Below are 13,616 nucleotides of genomic sequence, written 5' to 3'. Positions count from 1 at the left end.
GAGCTTTCTCAGCCCCACCCATAGGGTGTCTGTTGTGGGGGAGGAAGATAAAGGAGATTGTGAGCCACTCTGAGATTCAGAGTGAGCGGAATATAAATCCAATATCATCATCTTCTACAAGGTTCTGTGGACATTCTAAAGCACTGTGTAAATGCCAAGTTTATCTATATGTCATTGTAGAATGGAGTCCAGCAAAACCAGTTTCTTCATAACACTTTCATTAGATGCATCCAAAGCACTCAAGCAATGCTTGGCGGTAAACACCATTGGACTCGGCTGAATTTATTTGTGAATTGGTGTACTTTGGACTGACCTGTTGTGTTATGAAGAATATGGATTTATTCATTTCGAAAATCTGCAGTTGGGCTCCATCTGCATTTGAAGCATTATTCTGATAGACAATGAAACGGTACAGTAAAACACAATAGGACAGCAACAGCAACATAAGCACCAAGTCTCCATGCAAACGACACAGTTTGGTGTGCCCACAATACCACAGGTAAAAACAGTTGGAATATTCCGTTTGCCAGATCAAGATACTGAATAAAGTAGGCATCGTACCTGGCTGGCAAATGTGTGCAGAAATCAGCACCTTTTTGCAAATTTTGAGAAGGCTAATCTTCAAAGATGCTTTATCACACCTTCTCTGGTAGATTAACCAATAAGAGGAGAGGTCACTGGCCTGGATAAACCCAGGCTGGCCTGATCTCTTTTCAGATCTCAGAAGCTAAGCAGGCTTGGCCCTGGCTAGTATTTGAGTGGGAGAATAAGAGAACATAAGAGAAGCCATGTTGGATCAGGCCAATGGCCCATCCAGTCCAACACTCTGTGTCACACAGTGGCCAAAAAACCCAAGTGCCATCAGGAGGTCCACCAGTAGGGCTAGAAGCCCTCCCCCTGTGCCCCCCCAAACACCAAGAATACAGAGCATCACTGCCCTGGACAGAGAGTTCCAACAATACACTGTGGCTAGTAGCCAGGGTAGCGAGGTGAAGGCAGGCAAGGACAAAACACACCTCTGAACGTCTCCTGCCTTGAAAACCCCCACAGAGTCGCCAGAAGTCAGCTGTGACTTGACAGCAAAAAAACCAAAAAGAGTTGGAATAACTTTCCACCCCTCCCCCACCTACTTCCAGAAGCAGCCTTTTTATGTCATAGGGGTTGAGTGTTTAGTCAGAAATTCCCTTGAGCATACCTATGGCCTTGGGCAGGGCTGGATCTAGGAGGGGCAGAGGGGGGTGCTTGCCTTGGGCACCAATGGAGGGGGGGTGCCAAATTGGGCATGGAGTCCATTGTATTCTATGGGACCATAAGACAGAATGGCCCATAAGGGAGCGCCATTTTTTAATTTTGCCCTCTTCCCCCCCCCTCAAAAAGCATGTGGATCCAGTCCTGGCCTTGGGAGTGCCTTAAGCATCACTTTTGTAATGCTGTTTAAAGACAGAGGTTCAGCTTTTGCTGTATGAAGCAGAGGTTTGGTTGAGGTTCCCCTCATACCTCCATCTTCCAGTCCCCCTCCTCCGTTCAACGTGAATCGCTCACAGTCTGCAGAAACTGATGTAAATGTTGGAATCGTTAATTTTAAAAATTCATTAAAGACCTGGGATTTGCCTGTTCTGCATCCTGGACTTCAACGAGATGGTGACTTTTTATTGTTTCCTGTGGAAGCCAAGGAAATGCATTCTGCGTAAGATACAGCAGTAGATCAAGCAGACTGGCATTTTTATCCTATCTGGGTTGTGTGTGTGTGTTTTTTCCTGTAAGGGTTATATTATATTTTAAAAAGTCTCTGCTGGCATGGTTTATAGTTCAGTCTCGTTCCCTAATGATCACTGCAAAAGTTTGCCATTCAAACAACAAGGCCAAAATCTGCATGAAATCCAAACCAGAAGCCATGGCAACAAGGAATGACTCATCCAAACCTGTGATAGAAACTGCAGCCCTGTGGCTGGAACCCTTTGTTGGAGAAGCCAGTAGTGCCCCCTGGTGGGTATATTGAGGAACCAATTACATGCATGAAAACAAAGCCAGAAATAGACATCTTTAAAAGCTTTCCATAGTATGTCTCAGGAAGAGGAAAAGAATAAAGCTGAAAGACTAATTAATAATATTTAGGAAACATGTCCTTGGAAGAGGCACTTGGTTAAAATGAGACATGGTACTAATGAAGAAGTTCAAAGGTTTCCAAACTGGGAAGAGGGCAGTCATGTGTCACCTCAGTTCAGACATCGCACTGGTTTTAATTTTATTTGTTCATTCATTCATTTAGTTTACACCTTGCCCTCCCTGCCAAAGCAGTCTTAGGGCGGCTTACAGGCCAGTTGGCAGACATAAACTTTAAAAACCCAACTCGACCAATAAAAACAATAGATGCTACATATACATTATAACAGTGTATTTTTTTCCTTGTCAGCTTTCCTGCCTTTCTATATAGCCAACAAAACAAAAAAGAAGAAGAAAATAAACTGTTTCAGGTAGCCAACAAAACAAGAAAGAACAGGAAAAAATACAGTGCTTTGAGTGTCTTTTATGTTCTGTACCACATTTCTGTGATTTTCCAAACTATGGTTTATTCATGCATTCTGACAACCAGAACGTACCCTTGCAGTCTGTCTCTTGCTTCTACTTTAGTTGCTGGGTGAGAACAGCAGGTCTGTTTCATCGTTAAATGAGTGGCCATTTTTAATATAAACCAAGCTCCATGGCCTCAGGGTAGAAATGTTAAAATATACATAAACTGCATGTATTTTTTCTCTCTCTCTAGCTAAGAGGCTAAAGCTATATCAAGACAATGATATAGAAGAGGAGGACCTGCCACTTTCCTCACATAGTTCGAGGCAGTTTTCGAGAGTGAAGATGTCTGAGATAAAAACATTTCTGAGCAGCAAGTCCTCGCACCAGGCTCACGGAAGCAGTTTTGGAATGGGATCGTGCCCCATGAGGCAACTGGCCTTTAGCAGCCCCATTGTAAGTGCCCCACAGATCTAATTCAGCCTTGTAAGTTTCCTTTAAGGCTCACTAGTTATTTAATAAGATACTTATACCTTTCCTAGGAGCTCAAGGCAGCTGACAAATAATAATTAAAGCATTAGGCATCAAACTAAATAAATCTGGTCACCAAAATACCTGCAGATCTACCTGTACTGCTAGCCTACCTGCTCATTCATGTTGATTAGTGATTTAAAATGGTGGAGTTATTTGTTTGTAACTAACCACATAAACTTCAGGTGTTTGGCATCTCCAGGGGCTCCGCCACTGCCTAGAACTGTGCAAACTGGGGGGAACAGGTTGCTCTTGCAACAATGCAATGCATGGATAAGGTGTCGTGTTCTGTTTCCCTGCCTGGCCAACTAGGGGAATTCTTCCTTTGTGATTGATGAGGTTTCCTGACTATGCAATCCATCCACGATAAAGATTAGCTAGAAAATGAAGATATTTCTCAGCTAGGAAGGCTAGGGTGGAACAGTGACCCAAGGGTGGAATGGTTTGCCATAAAACCAATTTGTTCTTTGCCTGGTAAGTTTTATTTATTTTTTATCCTGCCCTTCCCACTGAAGCAAACTCAGGGCGGCTAAACACTAACAAACACAGACCCCAATTTGTGATTCATTTAATCTGCAAAAAACATTCCCATGACTCTATATACCAACACACTGCCCACTATTTCTATATTAAGGCCTACTTGCCATTCCATTTTTGTCTGATGACGTCTGCTTAGAGCATACGAAAGCTTACATTGTGAATAAAACTTAGTTGGTCTTAAAGGTGCAGCTTGTCTACTGCATTGTTCTATTGCTTCAGACCGACACAGCTGCCCACTTGGATCAGTTCTGAACTTTAACTGTTAAAACATTGAACAGATTAAACAATGAACAATTAAAACAGATTAAAACAATTTGGCGCTAATGCTATTTCCAGTGTCTTCAGCTCCCTTGGGTATCCTCATATACTACTATCAGAGTTGTGTTACAGGCCTTGCGGTACTGGGCAAGGCTCACAAGGCTCTTACTTCTTCCGGGAAGTTATGCTCAGACATCCATTCAGATAATTTTTTAAGATGTTTAGCATAAAGGCTTCCCTAGAATAGACATAAGGCGAATAGGTCTATTTTTATCAATATTATTAGGATCACCCTTTTTAAAAAAGGGGGTCTATTATAGCATTCAACCAGGAGTCAGGGAGAATGCTGCCCTTATCAGTTAATGTCAAAAGGTGGGCGAGAGAGTTAGACCACCATTCAATATTGACCTTCTGCTCTGCTGGGATACCATCTGGACCCGGGGCCTTGTTAGGTTTGAGAGAATGAATAAGCTCAATTACTTCTTCGTGGTAAAGAGCAGCAATGGGTGACCACCGGTAGGGCATTTATCTCTCCTTCCTCTGAAATGGCAAGTGAAATAAAGCAACCAGACAAGTAGGATTGTAGGCCTCCAGGTGGAACTGGGGATCCCCTGGAATTACAATGCATCTCCTGACTACAGAGATTGGTTCCGCTGGAGAAAATTGATGCTTTAGAGGATGGACTCTATGGCGATGTACTCCACTGAAGTCCCTGTCTTAGGCTCCACCCCCAAATCGCCAAAGTTTCCCAAGCTGGAGCAGGCAATCCTAGCCCCACCCCCCTACTGATGGCCAACGGGAACCTGACCACCCTAACTGGCAAGCTTCATTCTGCTGCCCTTGTTCTCTGCACATTTAAGGGTATGACAAGGTGGGAACCCATAGTGGACTGGGGAAACAATTGGCAGAGCCTGCCCTCCCTCCACATCTCTCCTTCCAGGATTTAATCAGCCCTGAGCAACTAGCAAAATACTCCTGACTGTGGGTTTGCCTGCTTTTTTTGTTTTTGTGATTGCCACGGGGACAATTCCTGCTCAGTGTCGCCAGCCTTGAAAGGCTTCTATTGCCCAGCCACTGCCAGTCACCTAGGGGGTGTGCTGTATAGACCCCTTCAGTCAGCTTCTTCAAGGCAGGAAGCAAGGGACACTCTAAAGGTGGGGCCTTGGGCAGTTTGCCCAAGGGATGGTGGTAGATACAGCGACAGAGCAGGAATTCCAGGTCTTTACCTCCACTTTCCAACTGGGCCTACCAGTAACACAACCCTATTGGTGAGGAGAAGTGCCTTCAAGTCACAACCCTTTGTGGGGTTTTCAAGGCAAAAGACATTCTGAGAGAGATTTGCTGTTGCCTGCTTTTGCATAGCAGGCCTGACATTCTTTGTAGGTCTCCCACCCAAATATTAGCCAGACACTGAAACTGCTTAGGGCTCAAGATCTGGTGAGATCGGGCTAGCCTGGGGCATCCAGGTGAGAGCAATACATCCCTTTTAGTACAATACTTTAAGGTAATATTTTACAGTAATATTACAGTAAGGTAATATTTTACAGAACCTAGTAATTAATTAAGAATTAATTAATTAAAGAATTGTGATGTTCTCTTTTTTTTTTGTTAAAAACCAACAGGAGACTGATGTTGTACCAGACATACTGCTAATGCAGAAATGTAGTCGAATCTCTTACAATGTGTATGAACGCTCCATGGGGGAGCACATGACCTCGGAGGCAGTGTACATCACTGAGTTTTTCATCGCTCTGGCGATTTGCAACACCGTCATCGTTTCAACACCTACTCAAGCGAGTCAAAAGGTGAGGGACAGTGGTGGAAAACCTGAGGTCCTCCTCAGCACATCTCAGCCTGCTGCAGAATTTTAATAACCTTCCCTCTCATGCCTTGTTTGGTGTAGTGAGAGCCAGTTTGGTGTAGTGGTTAAGTGTGCGGGCTCTTATCTGGGAGAACCGGATTTGATTCTCCACTCCTCCACTTGCACCTGCTGGAATGGCCTTGGGTCAGCCATAGCTCTTGCAAGAGTTGTCCTTGAAAGGGCAGCTGCTGTGAGAGCCCTCTCAGCCCCACCCACCTCACAGGGTGTCTGTTGTGGAAGAGGAAGATAAACGAGATTGTGAGCCACTCTGAGATTCGGAGTGGAGGGCGGGATGTAAATCCAATATCTTCTTTTTCTTGTAGTTTGTATGGAGAGAATACAAGGAATGTCTTTTATAAATGATTATCTTTCTCCTGTCTTGGCTTGACAGGTTTGCTTATGGGAAAGACATCAGCATTGCAGTTAAACCACATGGTCCAGTGATCTTATATGTGTTGCACAGCCAGTAAAAAGAAGTTAGGCACAAAGTAAAACTTGACGTGGATATTTTCTGGGGTTTTGTATCATGGCTTGTATTGAGGGGGAGCAGTACGTTTAAAGTAGTCAGTCGGTCACCTTTAATGGCATAAACATTTAAATTAGGAGGATGGGGTCATCTTTTTGTTTGTTCCAACAAATGGTGCATGACAAATCTCTGTGTTTACAAAAATGTGCTTTCTTTGCTTTTAAGTGCTGATAATTTTATCTATTTCTGTACTGCTGCAAAATTTGTTTTTATTGCTGCTTCATATTTGACATCAATTTTAAAAGTCTGACCCAGTTTGGGAGCTCAGTTTTGGTGGAAAGCCAAGGGCTTATGTGCATTTAATGGTAAATAAATAAAATCAGGCATTTATGTGAAGGCACAAAAATACCTCTGAATGTGTGAAAAGAACCTAGTTTTGGAAGTTGGCATTCAGGGATGTTGGTCCCTGCTTGTCACTGTATGCATAGCATTGGGTATGTAAGGAAGGGGAAAGTCACCCTTAGGTCTGTCTTCAGATGAATGTTTGCTTTAGAAAAGCTTATGATGGAGTGTACTCACAAAGAAAAATCATTATACTGAATAAACCTTACTTTGTTGAAAAACTGCTTAATTCTCCAAATTCCTCCCCAGTTACAATACAGTCTAAGTATATATACTTTGCTTGTTCTCTCAGACGTATACTGGAATCTTTTTGGAGCTTGGATTCCGCCCCCACTTTTGTTAAAAATCCAAGTGCTGTTAAGATCTTAAACCTAAGATTTTCAGGGCAATCCTAACCAGAGTTACACCCTTTTAAGTCAGTTGAAGTCAGTGGGCTTAGAAGGGTGTAATTTCACTTACGATTGCATTGTTCTTTATTGAAATATTTATACCCTGCCTTTCTTTTGCTCACTTTCAAGAGTAGAAATATATAACATGCAATAAAACTCCATTGACACTCCTCGTGTCCGCAGCTTGAACCCCTGCAGCTTAAACCCCTGGGGAAAACCCTGGTAAAGAAAATGACTTTATAATACTTCCTAAAAACTTATAAGACAGCATCCCACTCACCCCCTGAGGGAGCCGATTCCGCTATGCGAGAGCTACTGTAGAGAAGGTTCTAGTAGGTGCCTAGCAGGACACCATAGGCAGAGGAACAAACAGAAGGTGGCAGCCAGAAGACAGCAGCTACCACATGGGGAGACGTGGCACTTCAGATATGTGGCACTTAGTCTGCGAAGCACTTTGAATAGAACTCAGAATCTGCAACTCACGACCACTGTAGTTCTTTTAAAAAAAAACCTGGCAAGATGTGTTCCCATCACCTAGGGCCTGACATATTAGTCAAGCTGCTGCTTTTTGTACTAGTTGTAGTTTCTGGGTTCTCTTTGAGGGCAGCACAGTGTAGATCTAGCTGAGCTGGTGGAAGAGTTGGTTCCAGACCCTCCAAAGCATCAGCCTTCCCAGCTAAAGCGCATCATCTCTGTCTTGTCTGGATTTGAGCTCCAGCTTGTTCTGCCTCAGCCACTGCAACACAGTTCCAAAGCTGAACTTTTAATTTTCTTCAGGGGCGCAGGATCCGTAGAGCACTTCTGGGTTCCTTGCTGCTGGTCACCTTTCGCAACTTGAGCAGTGATCCAAGGGCTTGCCAGTATCTTCTGCGTTAAGCAGCTTCTTAATGGGGAAAAAGTGCTTGAGCTTGAAGTATTCAGTCCTGGATAGTTGATTCGACCCCTTCTCACTGCCTCTGATGTCTGGAGTCAGCTGGCCTTTGCAAGTCCATTCCATGTGCTTTTTCAATAAGGGGCTGGAATGCAGTCCTTATTTTTCAGTCTGTGCTTGTGCTGTAGACTGTGTTGCTTTTTTTCCCATTCTGACTGCACTTTAATCTTGAAAAGACTGCTACTGGCACTTTAAATACTTAAGAACTTGTTGGGACTTATATTGGATTTATATCCCGCCCTCCACTCCGAAGAGTCTCAGAGCGGCTCACAATCTCCTTTACCTTCCTCCCCCACAACAGACACCCTGTGAGGTGGGTGGGGCTGGAGAGGGCTCTCACAGCAGCTGCCCTTTCAAGGACAACCTCTGCCAGAGCTATGGCTGACCCAAGGCCATTCCAGCAGCTGCAAGTGGAGGAGTGGGGAATCAAACCCGGTTCTCCCAGATAAGAGTCCGCACACTTAACCACTACACCAAACCAGCTCTCCTGGTCTCATATCTAATGGATATGAGTCTTTGGAATGATGTGAATGAATATGAGTAGGATATGAACTTTGAGGTCTTTTTATATATATATATTTGGAATGAAATATCAACACATTTCAATATTTATTGAAACTGTACATCATAATCAGTGTTCCCTCTAAGCTGAGTTAGCGTGAGGTAGCTCAGATTTTTAGCTTCCAGCTCACACGTTTTTGTCTTAGCTCAGGAAGGATAACCCCAGAGCACAGTAATTGATGCAGTAGCTCACAACTTTAATGCCAGCAGCTCACAAAGTAGAATTTTTGCTCACAAGACTCTGCAGCTTAGAGGGAACATTGATCATGATGCTTGTCAGTTATTAATTCACGGTGTTTCTTCTATTCTGTCTTCTAAATCTCAGCTGTGCTACGAGGCGGAGAGTCCTGACGAAGCAGCCCTGGTCCATGCGGCCAGAGCATATTCGTGCACCTTAACATCAAGGAGTCCTGATCAGGTTACAGTAGACTTTGCTCCTTTAGGAACTTTAACATTTCAGTTGTTGCACATCCTGCCTTTTGACTCCTTACGGAAACGGATGTCAGTGGTGGTTAGGCACCCTATCTTGAAACAGGTTGTGGTGTACACGAAAGGGGCGGATTCCGCCATAATGGATTTGCTGGAGCCGGAACCCACAGGTAAAGATGACGCCTTGGCTGGCTTTCTGAAATGATCCAGCTGTTTTTTTAAAAAATGCAAATCTTGTTAATAATGTATTGTCAGGTACGAAACAGTCACTTGAAAAACTGTCTTTTTAAATGTAGTTAGCGGAAGTTGGTTCAGGTAGCCAGCTCCAGGTTGACTCAGCCTTCCATCCTTCCGAGGTCAGTAAAATGAGTACCCAGCTTTCTGGGGGGAAAGTGTAGATGACTGGGGAAGGCAATGGCAAACCACCCCATAAAAAGACCTTGAAAGCAACGTCACCCCAGAGTCAGAAATGACTGGTGCTTGCACGGGGGACTACCTTTACCTTTTTAGTAACATCTAGTTAAAATGCATTTTGAATTGTGGCCCACAACTATGGAACCTTGTCTCTAGAACCAGCTGAAGGGCTTTTGGCAACCTAGGCCCGATGGCCATGGTGTTCCTCCCTTGCCAGCTAGCCCAGACAGGCGCAAACTGCTGGCCAACTTGTGACCCATGTGATGGGGGCGGGGGTGGGGGGAGAAGCTCCATAGGGCTTTCTTCTTTTTGTGCTCCCGATGCCCCCACCAGTGGTGAAATAGCGTTTGTTAACCTTTAAGTTGCTACCAGACTCCTGTGAAACTCTTTCTCAGTTTACCATAATCTGCCTGCCTTCTGTCCCCACCCTCCACTTCAGGGTTCTCAGAAAGCTGTGAGAAACAATCTGTAGGTATCTGGGGCTCAGTTGGGGGCTGGTTTTTGAGATAGAGACATCAAATTTTCCACATAGCATGTGGTGCCTCTCCTTAAAAAAAACCCCAAGTTTCAAAAAGATTGGACTAGGGGATCCAATTCTGTGAGCCCCCAAAGAAGATACCCCATCCTTCATTATTTCCTTTGGAGGGAAGGCATTTTAAAGGAGCACGTTCCCTTTAAATGTGAGGGCCAGAACTCCCTTTGGAGTTCAGTCATGCTTGTCACACTCTCGATACTGGCTCCACCCCCAAAGTCCCCAGATATTTCCTGAGTCAAATCTGGCAACCCTAATTTCTTGAGAGGGCCCAAAGCATATTGAGTCAGTAGACAATGTTCAGCACAAGTATTTTTGTTTTAAATTAGAAAATCGCTTAAATTATTGTCTTCTAATCCCTTTGACTTTGGGGGATTTAGAAGGGTTAATTCTGTTTAGGATTAATTGATCTAGTTTGCCTAGGCTATTAACACATATGTATTTCCTTCTTCCTCTAATCTTCAGGTATTAGCATGCTTGATATACAAAAGCAGAGAATCAGGGAAAAAACTCAGAGACATATAGATGAATATGCCCGAAAAGGCCTGCGCACTCTCTGTATCGCTTCAAAGGTAAGATAACAATAGAACCCTGAGAAAACTATTGTTTTACGCTTGTCGGGATAAGGCAGTCTTTGTATTAGGCAGGTGTCCTTTCCCAAGCTGAAAATCTAATTCAGAGAGGCTGGTGAACAACCATGGCACAATCTCTGCAGCAGTACCCCATCTGGAAGCATGGAGACACAGATCCTATCCAGAGAACACATGGAGAATCCATTCACTGCAGGGGGAGGGCAGTTTTCATTTCATTTATTACATGAAAAAGTCTACCTTTTTCACTTGGTGTAGTGGTTAAGTGTGCGGGCTCTTATCTGGGAGAACCGGGTTTGATTCCCCACTCCTCCACCTGCCGTTGCTGGAATGGCCTTGGGTCAGCCATAGCTCTCGCAGAATTGTCCTTGAAAGGGCAGCTTCTGTGAGAGTTCTCTCAGCCCCACCTACCTCACAGGGTCTTTGTTGTAGGGGAGGAAGATAAAGGCAATTGTGAGCCACTCTGAGATTCAGAGTAGAGGGGGGAATATAAATCCAATATCATCTTCATCTTCTTGACAGAATACATAGAGGCTCTTTCAGCATTTGGCACTTGCCTCTTATTGCCAGTGCTTTAAAGAGTGTCAGACCTGATTCACCGATTCTGCAGTATTTCCTTTTGCCATGTCTTGCTTCAGATATTGAGTTCTGCAGTTCCAGTGTTAGCCAGGTTTCTTGCCACTCCCCCTTCCCATCATTCCTGGTAGTCGCTCCCCAATGGCTAAAAAAAAAAGTTTTAACACGTTAGAATTCCAAGTTTCTTGAGCAGAGCAGGATGTTGTTGTAAACACAAATTATGAAGCTAGAAGAAGATAGTGAATTTATATCCCGCCCTCCACTCCAAAGAGTCTCAGAGCGGCTCACAATCTCCTTTACCTTCCTCCCCCACAACAGGCACCCTGTGAGGTGGGTGGGGCTGGAGAGGGCTCCCACAGCAGCTGCCCTTTCAAGGACAACCTCTGCCAGAGCTATGGCTGACCCAAGGCCATGCTAGCAGGTGCAAGTGGAGGAGTGGGGAATCAAACCCAGTTCTCCCAGATAAGAGTCCACTACACCAAACTGGCTTTCCAGCTAGAAGATGCACCAGGCAGCTTCCATCCCACCCACCCCCCACCTTAGTCCTTCACTAGGAAAAGTGCTGCCATAAAAGACGTTCTTTTTAGAAAAATATTTATCAGGTAACAACCCAGTGTCAAGCAATACAATAAAGCAACATAGTTCTCGGGTGGGGGGGGGGGGACCCGACCAGACTGGTTCACTTGCAATATACAAGAAGGTCTATTCACAAAGGAATACCAAAGCCTCTGTGGTGTGGTGGGTAGCACATTGGTCTAGCAACTATAAAAGGTCCTGGGTTCAAGCCCCCAAACAGCCAAATTTTTTTCTCTTTAAATGGACAGTTTTTAAAAAGTAAGTAGTATAAGTATTAAGAGCCCCATGGCGCAGAGTGGTAAAGCTGCAGTACTGTAGTTTGAGCTCCCTGCTTATGACCTGAGTTCGATCCTGGTGGAAGCTGGGTTCAGGTAGCCAGCGCCAGGTTGACTCAGTCTTCAATCCTTCCGAGGTCGGTCAAATGAGTCCCCAGCTTGCTGGGGGAGGAAGTGTAGATGACTGAGGAAGGCAATGGCAAACCACCCCGTAAAAAGTCTGCCATGAAAATGTGAAATCAACATCACCCCAGAGTTGGAAACGACTGGTGCTTTACCTTTACCTTTTTTAAAATTATAAGTATTATAATAGTTATTATTTAAATACTTTCATATAAATACTTTTAAAGTAAATAGTTATAAAAAGGTATTAAGCAACTAGATATTTAAAGAGTCGAGGGAGGGCAGCAAAAGCAACTCAATCATGGTGCCTTGTTGACACAGAAGATACTATACCCCCGTTTTTAAATTACCTTTAGGGCTCAGCATTTTCACCCATCTCACTTCTGTTGTGGGGTTCATTCTCACAAAGTTTTTTAACCTGACCATATGCCCCTTTTAATGTACAAAGCGACTCCTTCCCCATCAGGTCCCTCCCTGTCCTGCCTATAGAGCTTATACCCAGGGATGACTGTATTCCATTGATTTCTCCAATTCCATCATGTTTCTGAAACACCCACTATAGTTAAATCGTCATTTAGCACTAAGCACTCTCCTGTCTTGGCTCTTGAGGCTTCTAGTATTGCCATATAAATCTTGAAATTTCCAATTGCTTTTCTAACTCCCATCATTCTGGAGAAATAACAGTGTTAATCCTAAATTCCTGACTTGAGTATAAACAGCGTTTATTTTCACTGTCATCATGTTTAAGCTGCTTATAAAATATTGGATTGATTGACTGATGAGAATCATTGGTTTGCCATTTCTCAGACATTTTAATTTGTATTGTTTTGACAAGTCCATACGTTTGCCGATTCTGCAGGTAATGAGCGACTTGGAGTATGAGGTGTGGTTAAAGGAGCACTGCAGAGCTGAAAGCGACATAGATTCAAGGGAGGAACTGCTCCTGGAGTCCGCCTTGAGGCTTGAGAACAATTTAACTTTGCTCGGTGAGTTGGAAAACAATGTTTTCTACTAAATACTTTAAAATGTAGACTCCGGTCCTAATCCAAGTGTACATCAGTCGAGTCACAGGTCTGATTCAAGATTTGCTTTTGACAGCAACAATATCTTTTTTGATGGAAGGAGGAGCAAAAAATAATTTGAAACAGAATAATAGTTCACAGATCCAGATCGGCAGCCGTGTTGGTCTGAAGCAGTAGAACAAAGCAGGAGTCAAGTATCACCTTTAAGACCAACCAAGTTTTATTCAGAATGTAAGCTTTTGTGTGCCTAGAAGCACACTGCATCATCTGTACCTGATTCCTTGTCTGATGAAGTGTGCTTAGAGCACACGAAAGCTTATGTTCTGAATAAAACTTAGTTGGTCTTAAAGGTGCTACTTGACTCCAGAATAGTTCACAGCTCACTCAGTCTTAGCCTGTTCCCTTCCATATTATCACTCCTTCCCTATATGGCTTTTCTTCATGGAAACCCTATAATTCCCAGCATAGCCTTCTGGCTGGGCAAAGGGGACCCCTTCCTCCCTTTATCACTAGTGGAATAGCCAGTCCTCAGATTCAGCAGGAGCTCACAGGAACGCAGCTCCTGAACCTTTCTGAGGGTTCCCCCTCTTCCCCCCCACCTACCTTGTCCATTGAACAGTAGGCGCAGC

The 13,616-nt window shown here is 44.0% G+C and overlaps 1 protein-coding gene across 1 annotated transcript in view; it reads left to right on the top strand.

Moving 5' to 3' along the window:
- ATP10D (ATPase phospholipid transporting 10D (putative)) overlaps nucleotides 1–13,616 on the top strand; it is a 48,242-nt gene that overhangs the window by 17,360 nt on the left and 17,266 nt on the right. Inside the window, exons 8-12 of the mRNA XM_060247360.1 lie at nucleotides 2,765–2,967; nucleotides 5,463–5,645; nucleotides 8,731–9,049; nucleotides 10,291–10,397; nucleotides 12,825–12,951. Of these exons, the coding sequence (XP_060103343.1) occupies nucleotides 2,765–2,967; nucleotides 5,463–5,645; nucleotides 8,731–9,049; nucleotides 10,291–10,397; nucleotides 12,825–12,951 (939 nt within the window). The remainder of the gene's footprint in view (nucleotides 1–2,764; nucleotides 2,968–5,462; nucleotides 5,646–8,730; nucleotides 9,050–10,290; nucleotides 10,398–12,824; nucleotides 12,952–13,616) is intronic.

Source organism: Heteronotia binoei, chromosome 9, assembly GCF_032191835.1.
Source record: "Heteronotia binoei isolate CCM8104 ecotype False Entrance Well chromosome 9, APGP_CSIRO_Hbin_v1, whole genome shotgun sequence".
Classification (NCBI taxonomy): Eukaryota; Metazoa; Chordata; class Lepidosauria; order Squamata; family Gekkonidae; genus Heteronotia; species Heteronotia binoei.
This window is presented reverse-complemented; position numbering and strand designations above follow the sequence as displayed.